The sequence below is a fragment of the Numida meleagris genome, chromosome 4 (genome assembly GCF_002078875.1).
Source record: "Numida meleagris isolate 19003 breed g44 Domestic line chromosome 4, NumMel1.0, whole genome shotgun sequence".
NCBI classification, from domain to species: domain Eukaryota; kingdom Metazoa; phylum Chordata; class Aves; order Galliformes; family Numididae; genus Numida; species Numida meleagris.
Window position 1 is genome coordinate 49,028,623 of NC_034412.1, and position 14,987 is coordinate 49,043,609.

General features: G+C 36.6%; 1 protein-coding gene and 1 long non-coding RNA gene across 2 annotated transcripts in view; one reads left to right on the forward strand and one right to left on the reverse strand.

The window, feature by feature from the left end:
* The window catches only part of GLRA3 (glycine receptor alpha 3), a 59,393-nt gene that overhangs the window by 26,200 nt on the left and 18,206 nt on the right, over positions 1–14,987 (reverse strand). The window contains exons 3-4 of the mRNA XM_021397157.1: positions 6,023–6,246; positions 3,072–3,154 (exon numbers count right to left, since the gene is read on the reverse strand). Coding sequence (XP_021252832.1) covers positions 3,072–3,154; positions 6,023–6,246 — 307 coding nt within the window. The remainder of the gene's footprint in view (positions 1–3,071; positions 3,155–6,022; positions 6,247–14,987) is intronic.
* LOC110399034 overlaps positions 1–14,987 on the forward strand; it is a 34,107-nt gene that overhangs the window by 17,246 nt on the left and 1,874 nt on the right. Inside the window, exons 3-4 of the long non-coding RNA XR_002438841.1 lie at positions 12,056–13,262; positions 14,831–14,916. This is a non-coding gene — a long non-coding RNA (uncharacterized LOC110399034). The remainder of the gene's footprint in view (positions 1–12,055; positions 13,263–14,830; positions 14,917–14,987) is intronic.

Here is a 14,987-nt window from a genome sequence, read left to right on the forward strand (position 1 = left end):
TAACAAGTGTTTGTTCCCTGTGGTACAGTTTGTAGGAACTGAGAGCTCCTGCAAGGTATCTGTAGGGCAAAACAAATGCCTGTTCACTCGAGAAACCTCAGTTATCGTGCAACCTGTCCTCACATGGGCTGAAAGAAACAAGTACAGATGAGTTTCATGAAGTCGCTGAAGCAACAATTTTAAAAATACAATTTAATATATATATTCTTCTTCACTTAAGTACTAAGATAACTTCTGATCGAAGCATAGTTATATATAGTGAATAAACCCCCCAACTGTATGTATTCTGATACATCTGCCTCAGTCTCTTATTCAGTGATCCTGATCATAAAGATGACATAGGTTATTAGCAGAATTATTTGCTTGAGATGATTGTGGAATTTTGCTTAAATGATGAATATATAATACTGCCCTAAGTTCCTTGACATTTGCAGCAAATAGCCATCTCTCAATTTTTGTCAAGGCAATCTCTGCTCTCAAATTTAGCCATTGTCCTCATATGAAAGCCTCATTTGCAATATTACCATCTGTCCATCACAGTGAAAGAAAGGGCTGGCTTTCATATTCACCCTGTAATTTTTTGTTGTTGAAAGCATGCAATTATCCAGACAACAAACAATTCTGACTTACTGATACATAATAACCACTCAGTTCTCTTAGATACTACTTTGTTTCAGTAAAAAAAAAAAAAAAGCAAAAGAAAACAAGCAAGAAACACTTTAATTATGGGTGTTGTGTTTATGTTTTATAATGTATTTCAAATAATCTAGTATGTTCATTCTATATATTGAAAATTCTTTTTCGAAACTGTTATCTATAAATACTTATTAGTTACCATTTTTCCCCGTCATTTGTTGTCACAAAATCCACCTTGCCAGAATCTTTGAAATAATGCTATTATACTATATTATATTATACTTTATTTTTGTTCTTCATGCAACTAGGAGGATGGTTCTGATAGGAATTTCTTCCAAATTTTTATCATTTTGGGGAAAAAGGCAATTCACACACATTTCTTATTACAGGTAAAGTAAAAATTTAGTGCATATTTGTGCCTTCCTCCTTACACATCCTTTGTTAGCTCAGATCCTAACATCAGACAGAAAACTTCAACAAGGCAAGGTGCAAGGTGCTGCACTTGGGTTGAGGCAATCTCAGGTACAAGTACAGAGCAGGAGATGAACTCCTTGAGAGCAGCTCTGCAGAGAGGGACTTGGGGGTCCAGATGAACAAAAAGCTGGACATGAGCCAGCAGTGTATGTTTGCAGCCTGGTAGGCCAACAGTACCCTGGGCTGCATCAAAAGAGAGGTGTCCAGTTGGGAGAGAGAGGTGATTGCCCCCTCTACTCTGCCCTTGTGAGGTTCCATCTGGAGTACTGTGTCCAGGCCTGGTGTCCCCAGTACAGAAGGGAAGCAGAGCTGTTGGAGCGGGTCCAGAGGAGAGCCACAAAGATCATTAAAGGGCTGGAGCACCTCTCCTATGAAGATAGGTTGAGACATCTGGCCTTGTTCAGTCTGGAGAAAAGAAGGCTTCAAGGAGACCTCACTGCAGCCTTCCAGTACTCGAAGGGAGCTTACATGCATGAGAGGAGCTGAATTTTTACACAGTCTGATAGTGATGGGACAAGGAAGAATGGCTTTAAACTAAAGAGGAGAGATTTAGATTAGATGTTAAGATGAAATTTTTTGCTCAGAGGATGGTGAGGCACTGGCACAGGCTGCCCAGAGAGGCTGTGGATGCCCCAACCCAGGAGGTGCTCAAGGCCAGGTTGAGTGGGGCCCTGGGAAGCCTGATCTAGTGGGTGGCAACCCTGCCCAAAGCTGGGGGTTGGAACTAGATGATCTTTAAGGTCCCTTCCATCCCAAGTGATTCTATGATTTAATTATACAATTTTGTATTTTTGTCTGTATGTGTGCCTTGAAATGACAGCTGCTGTACACTTTCCATCCTGTTTTCTGTTCTAATGGAAGTATCAAGGTAGATTATAAATGCAACATATGATAGATTGAATTAGCAAATACTGATTTTGTTTCACGTAAAAGGTGTTCTTATTAATTGTAACATAATTATTCAAAGCCTGTCTTTCATCTTTTTTCACCTTCCCTCTGCAAACCTGATGGCAAACCATCAGACCTTCTCTGCTGTTAGAAGACCATTAAGTATGTCTTATGTGTTTTACTTGCTGTTACCAGTGTCAGCCTAGATGTTCTACTACGAATTACTTCAAGTCTCAGCAGCCTTCTGGTTTCTAGGATTTCTTCTAGTGTTATGACTGGTGGTCATGTCACACTCACTTTTGATTCCTTGCTGGATGATACTTTGTATGGACTTCATCCTCTTTGTACCCTAGAATGCCCACAGCCCTTTCCAAGTTTTTCTAAGGGATCTTCCACTGATCTAAGGTCCTGGCCCAGTAGAGGCTGAGGACTGTGTAGGTGACATACCCTACATAGGATCATGAACATATATATATACACGTAGTGTAACCTTTTACAGTTTTCCCTTTCAGTAAGCCCATTCTCTAGTTGCTTCCAGGATAATTAGGTAAAAACTACAGATATGTGGCTCTAACATGTAGGTAAGTTGAAGAGCTGATGCAGGAATCTGAAGAGCAGGGACTCAGTACAAATTATCTTGTTCCCATCATTTAAGTACACCAAGCTATTTTAAATTTCAAGATATTCACATAAATCACATAAATCACTTCCTTAAGTTATTCTCATATTTTCCTTATGTTCTCCTGTCTAACTGTCTTCCTGTGCATGTGAACACAGAGAAGACTTCATGGTGAATCACAATACACGTAAGCATCACATAAAGGTAAACTCTGGTACAGAGTACATCAGTTTAGTAATAAATGTAGAGTTACATGAAACTTGATTGTCTGTAAAAGTAAGAAAGAAAAAATCTTTTCTTTTGAAAATGATCTGTTTCACGGATTAAAACAGGTGATTCATTTCTGAAAGATTGTTCTCCTTATGTCATTAGAAAAGGAGTCTGTCTCCTCCATGCACAACTGCTGTAATCTCTTGAAAAAATATTTATAAGATAATGCATTGCTCAAACTTACAGCTTTCCAGCTGCATTATACATGTTTGCACATCCATTGGAAAATTTTTGAGATCCATTGGGCAGGACAGTATTAAAGTCAATCTGAAAGAAGACAAAACATATTAAAAATATACCACAAAAATACCATATAATTGCACAGGAAGAGTGCATAACAACAGAGGAAGTCATTAGAAATAGAAGAAAACATAGTTTTTTTGTTAGAAATCTCTCAAAAGGGATCTGTTTAGCTGCCTAACTTACATCTAAGGGAATGCAACAGCAGCATGCCTTTTCGTTCCACAGTAGAATTATTATTATTATTATATTGTTACAGTATTTCAAATCCTTGACATAAAATTTACCCAGAATTGCAAGAATTTCATTTCAGATATCAGTTGCAAATTGTGCTGGCAAAATAATGTATATGTTATTGCCCTAAAATTAGGTGCTTAAATTGTCAATGTGAAGATTTAAAATAACATTTTATGATGATGGTGGTAGACTGACATATTCCTATAAGTTTGAAAGGTGGTTGTCTTTTACATTAGCCATTATATTTCCTGTGAAATGCTTTGCAACCTATAGAAAAAAATAAGTATTTTCACTTTTTATATCAATACAATAATTAATCTTTAAGTGGTGGTAATTCTCAGAGGACTGAGAAAGAAGAACATATGAGGTAAAGGCATGTATTTCCTCTATCTAGGCATGACTAAGTATTCATTCATCATTCAGTGTCATGACCGTACTTTGTACTTGCTAGAGAATGACTTGCATGAAAATGTTGCCCCATATTCATTTGTGTCTTCACTTGATAGGACACTCTCTGAGGGCTTTGAGCTCAGCTCCTTAACGCATAAAGCTGTCCTAGGAGGGTAGTACTCAAATTCCTCTCTCTTAAACCCATTCCTTCCTTATTTATTTATTTATTTATTTTTGGCACTGGGACCTAGGTGGAATTGGGACTGAGTGACAAGCACAGCTGCGTATTTCTTTTACTCCACTTTTTCCTTCACAGGACTTCTTTTGTTTCTTTGTTGCTACAACATCTTTTCAGTCTGCCAGACAGAGTCAAAGGAGGAAACTCAGACCCTGGTCATTTTCTCCTGTTGTAAAGAACAGTTTCAAATCCAAAATCTGGCAGGTAAGCCAGCCATTTCAGAGAAGAGGTACCTGGACTCTACTTCATGTTTTAGTAAATATTTTAGAATTTTGTATTAAATTTTTGATGTTAAATATCTGCAATTGGTACCTTTTTCACTGTTTGCTTGCATGAATATTTTATTCAAATGCAAACAGGAGGGGAAGGGAGTGGAGGAAACAAAAAGTAAAATAGATTTATCAATATTCAATTTTATTTTCTTTCAATATCAGTTCTTTAGCAATTACATCACCCCTCATCAAAAGCTTAAGTCACAAAGTTGCGTAGCAACTCAACTAAGATGCTCACTGTACAATTTTAAATCTGTGTCAGAAATGGCAATAGTTCTTAATTACACCATGGGAGCTTAACCGTTCTAGTTCCACAGGAATCTAGTATGCACAAGCATCAAAGTCAGTGTTTGCTTTTATAATTTTAGTATTATAATGTTTTTCTTTCCCCCTTTTCATGTGGCTGTGGACTTGGTCATAAGTCTATCAAAGTTGCTATCTGATCTTGCTTCAGCAGAGTGCTTGTGTTTGTAGTCTATGTGTAGTGTGTATTTGGTGAGAGTAGGGCAAGGAGGAAGAATTACTCAGTCAAACTGCCAGCGTATCTCAGAGTGACTGAGTCTGGAGATAACTGAGTTGGCTTTATATTTTGCTTTGGCTGAGGGAAGGAACCCTTTTTGCTTGCTTTCCATATGTTTCTAGTGGCAGAATACATGTTGTGACTCTGAAGAATGGTTATGTTCTTGGACTGGCATACTAAGCTCCTTTTAGACAAGAAATGTGTGTAGGAGTTTTAACCAAATTCTTTCTTCCTCTGTAAGTTTGACAACATGCTGCCCACTTGCACTGGAAGATAGAAGGAAGGAGACTCTCTTGTCACCAGTATACTCATACAAGCCACAAACACTGCTTTTTTTTTTTGTCCTGGTATACAAATTGTTATTCAAAGCCCTGATGTCTCTTCAAAAAATTTCAATTACCCTTTGATGCAGTATAATGCAAAATCAAATGCTAAGTGGAAAAGAGATAAATTCATTTTGAAAAGTGTAACACTTTGCTCAAGAAGGTCACTGAATTAATACCAAATCTATACCATGACTATAGCACTAGTATACCTATATCAAATGCATTTCTCATTTGATTACCTTTTTGAAGGTAACTGTAAGAATGATTTTACTACTGTAAGAATGATTTTTACTACTGTTACAGTCTAATGATGTCTGTATTAATAAAAGGAAAGTGGGAAGAAAAGAATTGGAACAACTGCATCTTGTCAATACTTAGATGTGATTGCTAATTACAGCTTCTCAAAACTTTTCAGAAGTTTACTTTCCACTTTTCTCCCCACTTCCAGCACTAAGTGAGCTATTCTTAAAATCTCATGCTTCCTCCATTGGCTCATGTTTCCATGTAGGAGTGTGGCTGCAATATCCCAAAAAAGTGAAAGAGAAATTACGTGGGATTGTTATGACATTGGAGGCTACAGCACGTGAAACTCATACACTGATCCTTCCAGACTGTAATACTCCAAGCATATATGCCACGTGCAAGTGTCTGAGTTCCTCTAGGCTTTGTATCCGTGATTTAAATTGGGAATTACGCATTTCTTATTATTTTTACTAAGAATACTTCAAATGAGAGATCTCTTCCTATTTTGGCATTAAAAATGAGCAGTAATTATGGTGAAATTCAGTATTCAAAGTTCGCATTTACTTTAGTAACTGTACTGTCTGACTAGCAACTGAAAAGATCTGTTAAAAACTCTTAGATACACTTATGAACTTCTGTCTGAATAAAAACACATGATTAGAGACTCACCTGATGGAATAAAGTACATTTCCATTTTTGAAAATTCTCAACAACTTATTATCTGTTGTAACTTCATGAAAGTTGGCACCTTTTTCATTAGCAAAGAACAAATCTGGTTTCCAAATTGAATCCAGCATGGATGGATCTAAGTCTAAAGAGTCATCTGGATATTCACTATATGCAAGTCGTGGATCATTCCAATTCTGACGAAGAAAGATATTCACTCGGTAATCCTGAATGAAAGAGAAAACAAGCAAATCTTTATCAAGCATAGGGATTTAGCTTTTACTCCATTTCTTAGCCATGTAATCCCCCATCCATCTGTGGATGACAAAAGAATTACTTAGCTGATTGCCACCATGGTACCTATTTGTATTAGTGGGGGCACAATGGATAAGCATAATTTCAGGGTAATTGAAAAAAATCTGAAGATAAGGATATCCAACCTCTATGTAGTCTATGTAACTCCACATAACTCTATCCTTACAATGGTGTTTTCTTGAAACAGAAATGAGACAAGCATGCAGAAAGTTTTATGGCACGACCTTTTTCATTTCAACTTCGCTCTCCTAGAGAGTGAGCGTCCGTTCCACTGTAGGGGAACCTCAGTTCACATCTTTCTTCTTTCTGTAATCCTTACATATTTTAGACATACCACTTAAGTCTTTCCATGCCTCAGCTCCCTATTGAAAAATTCTGTGAGAGTAGTACTTTGCTGTGCAGCTGTATCAGGAGGACACGTGTGTTCTTCCTCTGTTCAAATGTAGAGAATTTACAAAGGCTACTCCAAAAGCAATGTTTCCTATTTCTTCAAGTTGGCCCTTAACATAAGAGGCAGATGTTGTTGGTGTGGCAGTAGAACACCAGTTGGTGTGGCTGAACCTTCCCCCCAATGTCCCATCACATGTTGTTGCTGTGTGACAGATGGCAGCAGAGGGGCAGCCTGACAGAATTGCATCTGACATGGAAGTGCATATTAAGCAAAGGTGTGTCACTGAGTTCCTCTGTGCAGAACAAATGGCACCCACTGACATTCGTTAATGCTTGCTGAATGTTCATGGAGACCAAACAGTGGATGTGAGCACAGTGAGGCGGTGGGTGGTGCATTTCATCAGTTGTGACAGCAACAGAAGAATGAATGGATTTCTTATAAAATTAGGGACCATTTATTAGGTGTCAGACAGGCTAGATGAAAACATAGCAATAAGAGGAAAACAGAGAAAGATAAATGGAGGAATCTGCTCCAGGTTATACTACATTGTATGTCAATTTGCCTAAATTGAGTCAAAGTAAATTGATTTAAATTGCTTCCAGACATTAAGGTGAAAAAAATCCAACTTAAGTTGTGCTTCTTTCCTTCTCCCCTGAAAAGTCTGTCTTAAACTGCCTCTCATTATTTATTTCAAAAAAAAAAAATCTTGATCTATCAAAAAGATATGTGTTTGAATACTATTGCATGAAGAACAAGCATTCATTGACTCAATCTATAATTACAACTTGTGAGCACAAGACCAATTTGCTTTAAACAAGTAGGGTGGTTTGATGCCAACACAGAGAACAGAATTAAACTGCCCGAATTGATTTGTTTTCCTGCAAGAGGATTACTACAGCTGTGTGCTACTTGCCCAGAGGGGTGACTCCTAACTCAAATTACTCCGTTCTGAGAAGGTTCCTTTGTGGGGGGAGAGAAATCATCATTTAAGCTGTGTGATTTCCTCATGACCTCAAGGCTGCCATTATCAAACAGCTGCTGTGCACTATTTGTGCAGAATGAGGCTGATTTGTGGGTCTGCTCTTGCTCCACAGTCTTTCAAAACTCACAGTCACAGAATGAACTTTCTTAGGGGTTAGGATACTGTTCATCTGCTTCATAGGGCTCAATAAAATTAACACTCAAGCATCAAGTGACTGCTCTTTGCTATCTATGCGGAGACCAGGACTGTTATTGGCTCCAGTACTAATGTTTTGATAAGCAATTTCCAGCACACAGTGAAATCTAAAATACTTACAGAGTACGTTGATTTCTTCTTCATTATACTGATACAGGTAGAGCTACATTTCCCTAGTATATAGAGTGTGGAATCCTTCTAGATTCCAGAGACAGATATACAAAAACAAATTTCCATAATATGTACTTTATGTGAATACTTCAGATTACTTGCTCTTGTAATTTTTGAATGCTGATGTTTGAACCAAATCATCACATTTTCATGCTGAGTAAAATCTAGATTTGTCTTTTGCATAATGAAGTCAATTGATACTTGCTTATTTTGTTCTAGTCCTAAATTCTATGGAATTTAACATGGAGATCTGGACTTTCCAAGAACATTGCTAAGAGTAAATGCAATGGCCCTATGTGAGATACCATTCTTTTGAAGAATATTTAAATTTTAACTGATAAACATTATGAATTTCAATTCATGTCCGTTAAAGATCTGCCTTGAAAAATACTTGAGTTTCTGGTGAAATCATGAAAATCACATACAAAACTGATGTATTTGCTAAAAAATAAAATATAAAATGTGAAGACCTGTTGGAACATATTTTTACTAAATTAATTAACTACATGTGTTGCAAGTGCTTGAAAATGAACCACCATGAAGGCCCCATTTTTCTAAATTATATACATGCACAGGGCAGTAGATTGTAATGGTTAGATTTCTCCCTTTCTAGGTTTCTACATCTGTTGCTAACAGTTCAGTTTTACATAATGCTGGAAGAGCTTTTTGCACATGATAGAGTGGATTAGAATTTACCTTGCTCTACAATAAATGCTGAATTTGACTCTTAGTACCTAAGAATTTATCACAGATCTAAATAGAGCTGTTCACATGAAGGTTGAAGTGAGGAACAAAACTTAGCAGGGTGAGCTGCAGTGAGAGAGCAGAACAAGAGGGAACTGATAAAGGTGTGGTGGAGCAGGGGATGTGTTAAATGATTTAAAGATATGTTACAAGAGATTGGAATCAGTATCAGGGAAAAAGAGGCCCAAGGGAATATTTGTCTAAAAATGTATCCAGTGTTTTGAAGAATCACCTCATAGTAAGCTTAATTTTGTAACCATAGTCCGCTAATTGTTTTACTGAATTTGTGGATCACCACACAGGGAATGAGACTATTTGATCAAACAGTTGTGTGTGTTTGCAGCAGGTTAATTACCAGCTCTTAGCATATTTGCTATTTGTTATTCTAATTCTGATGTAATATTATAATGAAAAAAAAAATAGCAGACTAAACCCACCGCTGGCATATAAAATTGAAAACAAAGAAGAAAATGGTTATTTTCTGAACCAGAGGAGTGCTGCACACTCTACTACAGTACTGAACTTGTTACCACTAAGGGAGAGTAAAAGCCTGTTACTTTTTTTTAATTTTTCACTTTCTCATATGTGCTTTCCCCAACATATGCTCTGGCTACAAGCACCGTGGCTGAGCTTTAGGTAACATAATTACTTTGGGTAAATTGATCAAGTTTTCTTAATTCTCCTTTGCATATCTGAAATTTCAGACTGGCCCAAAAGCTTATTTAGCTAATGATTTCAATATGTCTTTGATGACATTTCTCAGGAACAGAAACTCAAGTATTTAAGTAAGCATTCAGACTGGTAGGTCTGCTTGCAGGTAACCAGTATTATTACAAAATCAAAAGAGGAGAAGACCCTTCACACTGACATCTGAGAAATGTAAATATCAGTTGTATTAAATCTGAAAAATTCCCTTGTCTTTTCTCCTTCTTAGTAATTGTAATTCCATGATTACTGAGATTATTTATGGTGAGGCCTCATCTGTAGCCATACATTTTGAAGGAAAAGAATAATTGGAAGAACATTCACAAAAGAATGATATAGGACCGGAATGGACAGGCAGTACTGTGAGAGGAAAAAAGAAAATTTTATTTCTTTAAAGTGGTAATGCAAAGAGGACTCACTTACCCTCCATAAATATGTTGAAAGGTAAATACTTGAGAGGGAAATCAGTTTAAATCTAGGGACAAAAATATACTTGTAATTCAACTTACTATGCTAATAAACATCAGTGCTCTTTTCACTGGCATGATTTATTACTGAAAAAAATGGGACTCCTCCCTACTTTTATTAGGCCTTCCCAGTATTACAGGTTTGAACTGCAGCAAGGCTAGTTGCCATCTATGGATGTAGGACAGTTCAATTAATGAATGATAAAAAATTGCAATAGACTCCATGCTCCAGCACTAACTGCAACCCATTAATCTCTCAGAGATTTACAATAGCAGCTGAATAGAAATTAACCATGATTTAAATTGATCGCTGAGTACTTAACTTTAATTGACACGTCAAATCTGTGTCAGAGTAACAAGATCTGACTAATGTCAAACATCCCAAAGAACATGCTTTTCTGTACTGAATAGCTACAGGGCATTCATTACAAGAAGCAGTGTAGATATGCCGTTGATTATGATAGTTTGTCTGACTCACTGAATCCTTTTGATGATCAGTCCCAGAATACTTCCATGGTGGAAACATTCTTTCCAGAACTGATTTTGGGAGTGAATAAAACCAAGGACGATTTTACTGCTCCTGTCATACTGAACCCAGAGTCTGGGAGAAACTGGCATATTTTCCCTCTCTCTTAACAAGAAAAAACTCTATGAATTTTCCAGCAGTGCAGGATTCTTCCCTCAGTAAGAAGTGTCTTCATCTTCCTTAGAAGGAAGCCACCTTCTTGCAGTTTTCCTTGCCAAGACTGTGACTCTTACAATTTTGCTATATGAGGTCAAGTATGCAGTTCATTATGCAGAGATGGAGAGCTTTCCTGTCTGGTCCTGTCTCGAGTTAGGTGGATAAGCACTTTGTTGGCAGTTCACCTCTTTAGATCTGAGCCCTCACAGGCTGAGGATGAGCAGTAAGGCCAGTCTGTTCTTGGATAAAAACTGTAATCCTACAGTAATTTGAAAATGGTGGGTGCTCTTACCCTCTCCATTAAGTAGGACAGGCCAGATGGTTTGAGGATTTGGGTGAAGGCTTCTCAGGAAGCTTTATCTATTCAGAGCTATTCAGAAAAGATTATTGATGGATTTTGGATCACGTTCTCACTCTTTTCCATCCATAGTTGTACAAAACCAGATTTTAAGCTATTTAATGTTTTAATTTTTCTGAGTTCTTTTTCTTTTTCTTCCTTTTTTTCTTCCTTACAATCAAAACTACTAAGTATCTGGGTGGGTGTCCTATTAATAGTTTGCTTGCTTACCTGTTGGGTTGAATATCTCATCCATCATCACTACTAATGGTTTGGAGTGCGTTCAGTCTTCTCCTTACTGAAAGCATGGGGAATTTAGAGGATGCTGAGTATTACAGAGCTTTCAGACTTTATAATTCAACCCACAGATAAAAAGAAGAGTATATACAGTAGTTTCTCTGAGGAATCTTTGATTTTTATATTCTGACTTCCTTGTCTTTATTGTAAAACATTTAATATTTGTTGAATTCAACAGTGTTCTGCAAAATCTACCTGTTTTCCATAGGTTTTAGGAAGGAACCATTGCCAAATGCACAGGTTTAGTTAATTTTTGTTTGTTTTTATTACTATTAATATTATTGTTATTGTTACTATTATTTCTGGTTTATTATCAGTAGCAATGTCCAGATTTAAGTTGCTGTGCTCACAAATAATTGCCATATCAAAAGTAAAAACATCTGGGTTGTTTACTCTCTCAAAAAATTAAATGTAGTATTGACATACTATACAATAACCTTTGTCACAGCTCTTACTGTATGTCCTAGAATATATATAAATTGCAGGCTGAATATAATTCTTAAATTCTTAATGGAAATTGTGTGTACCCAACTCCTAATGTACTACACTAAAATCACATTTGTGACTTGTACAATATAACTGAGTTGCTAAGCTTCAGCTGAGGGGCTTTAAAAATGTTTGCACTTTCAAACAGCTGTACAAGGGATTGGATGAAAATGGACATGACAAATACATGAACAAACATCATATTCTAAAACTCTGTCTTTGCTGATGTTTTCAGTTAACAAAATCATTTTCTTCCTTCTCCAGAGAAATTACATGTCCCTGAAGATGCTTTTGCTGTAACACCAGAAGGTATTTTTTGCTAAATGAAAAGTTGTGTTTATGTGAGATTATTCATTTGTCCAGATGACCTTTTAGTGCTACATGTTTCATGTTGTTGTTAATATATTTTCTATGTTTGCACTTAGAATATCAGTGGTTTCTGTGACTGACTGAATAACAGTAGAAATCTTAAATGAAAATGTGTATTTGAAATCAATCTATGTTTAATCTCCTCAGGGAAATATAAGGGATCAAAGAGGAATTCCATACTAACTTTCTTCTCAGTCTTCCATCTGTTGGGAGGTATACATGACATTGTCTAGAGTAGGGTAAATAGGGTAAAATAAAAAGAACCAACACTGAAATAGCTTACATCCCAAATTGCAACAAACCATCTACCATCAAAATACACCACTACATCAACAATCTAATGTTAATGTCTGACTCAACAGAGGCATTAGAGAAGGCAGTAACTTCACTAACTATTTACAGGAGAAACTGTGAGGTATAAACCCATGGAAAGTACAAGGACCAGAGCTGTCAGTTAAATTACTAGGTGTTGTCTGGTCCAGTAATGCCAGGGTCTTACCCAGCTGTGATCTTAGCTAAGGTTCAAATGTTCCAAGTTCCCATGACAGCGGAGCAGTTGCAGGAGTTTTTGGGTAAATTAAGATACTGGCAATCCTTTATACCCTACTTAGTACAACCTCTAAAACCTCTGTAATGACTAACAAAAAGAGGCCAAGTATGTGATTGGAGTAGAACAAAACAAGAAACCTTCCAGCAGAAAAAAATAGCCATTAAACAGGCCCAGGAGCTGGGTATATTTGATGAAACCCTTCCAGCTGATCTAGATGTGAATGCAATTCAAGAAGGGTTTGGCTGGGTGTTGCTGAAACAGCAGGAGCTTACCCCCAACCTGCTCAATCATTGGTTCAGGCTGTGAAGGGTTGGAGTGCAATGGAGTTAGGCCATGGAGTAGGTCACAGCCTGAACCAATGGTTGAACACTAGGTGAGAAGACATGGCTAACCCAGGGAGCTCAGGTGCAAGCAATGCACCTAAGCGACCAGAAGGGCTGGATCCAGGATCCACCTCTCCTCACCTTCATTTAAGCGTTAGCAGCTGAGGGAGGAGCTTCTCTTTGGATAGAGATTGCACTCCTGTCAAGCTATCCCTGGTTGTTGGAAGAGGTGAGCCAATTTTCTGTTTTTTTCTTTTAACCTGCTATTGTTCTATAGGATTTGTGTTTTATTAAAAGGCACTGTCATTGCCTTCTTTTTGCTATACGTGTGTACTCTGCACATTTGTCTTTAATTCATTTTGTGTATTTTCATGGTTGTGGTAAAGAATTTAAACCAAAGAAACCCAAGGGACTGAGTTTTGCCACTGCATAAGTTAACAATGGTATCTAGGAGGATTAAAAACAAAGGAAAAGATCTAGTGCCATAGTTACAACACCTACGTAGGTAGGGTCATGTCAATAAAAAAATGTATATCAGCCCACATCTTGCTGTGATCGTACTGACATTTAAAAAAAATTGAAATCTGAATCACATTTTTATAGCATCTTTTGTTTTGTCAGCAGTTCATGATGGCATGTGACAGTACGTTGTGTTCTATTTAGGAAAAAAAAACAAAAAGGCATAAAGACTATTTCTTGCAAATTCTTTTAATACATTGTATCATTTTAGTGTTGAATTTTAATATATCATAAAATGATTTGAATTTTTTTCACAATATAATTTAAGATATATCTTTGCAATGTGTGTATGACATATTAAAAATCAGTGTGTGCAGATTTTTCATGCTGGGTGATTACTTTGGCTATTGTAATTAAATATTCACACCTGGAGTGCATAATGTAACACGTATTCAAAACAAGATGAAAACACAAGAGTGGAACTGAATTTTTTAAAGATACCGAGATAACTCAAACTTATTCATGGAGAGAATTTCGAAGACAACACTTTGTATACAAACTGTATTGTAAATGAGGGATTTCCCAGCACACGTACTAGATTCAACAGAAATTAGTAACATAATGACTATTTGTAGTTCCTTTATTTTCTTATTTCAGATACTTATTTACAGTCATTTTCAAGTTACTGTATCTTTTGTTTCTGTAAATAATTTTTTTTAAAAGTATGGTAAAGTGTAAGGTCAAGCAAAAGACAAGGGAGAAAACTTGTATAACTATAGCAATAAATGGGGATTTATGGTTTTAACTCCTATTAGATGTAGTGGTAAGTAATGGCAAAATACTCATACATTATGATTAGGTTAATTGCGTAATTACATATCATGAGACAGTTCAGTAAAGATATTTGCAAAATGGTTTATTTTGGCCCGGTCTCTTGTTGTCTTTTTTCTTTTACATTGTCTTTGCATTAGTACTTGTATCCCTATGTATTAAAGTGATGTGAGAGTTGCACAGTCATAACCTTAGTGGAATGAATCCACTTTATGAAGTTACTATTTTTTGCAAACAGCCTGCCTCATGCAGTGTGAGCAGATCTATGCAGTGATGCCTCAGTCTTATTTTCCACAATATTGACTTAGTGGATCTCAGCTTGGAAATCAGGTTTTCTTCACAGCATTGTCTTGGTAATGCTGTAATCTCTATGTACAAGTTGTGGACTTCTAGCAGCAGCTAACGTAACAGCTGCTGTTCAAACAATTTAAATATAAAACTGTAAAAATATAAAAGTAAGGAAGGAAATGCTGGAAGGGATAGAGTAATGTCATACATTTTTTACAGTGTGATAGTGCTGCTGAAGTAATGGGCTTTTCATTGCTGTGAAAGAAAGCAGTCAGAGAAAGAAGAATCAAATGAAGCAAGCATAGGTAAGAGATAATAGGAAGCGCAAACTTCTCTTCAGCATTTCTAGAACAAGATCAAATGGATGCAGGTAAAC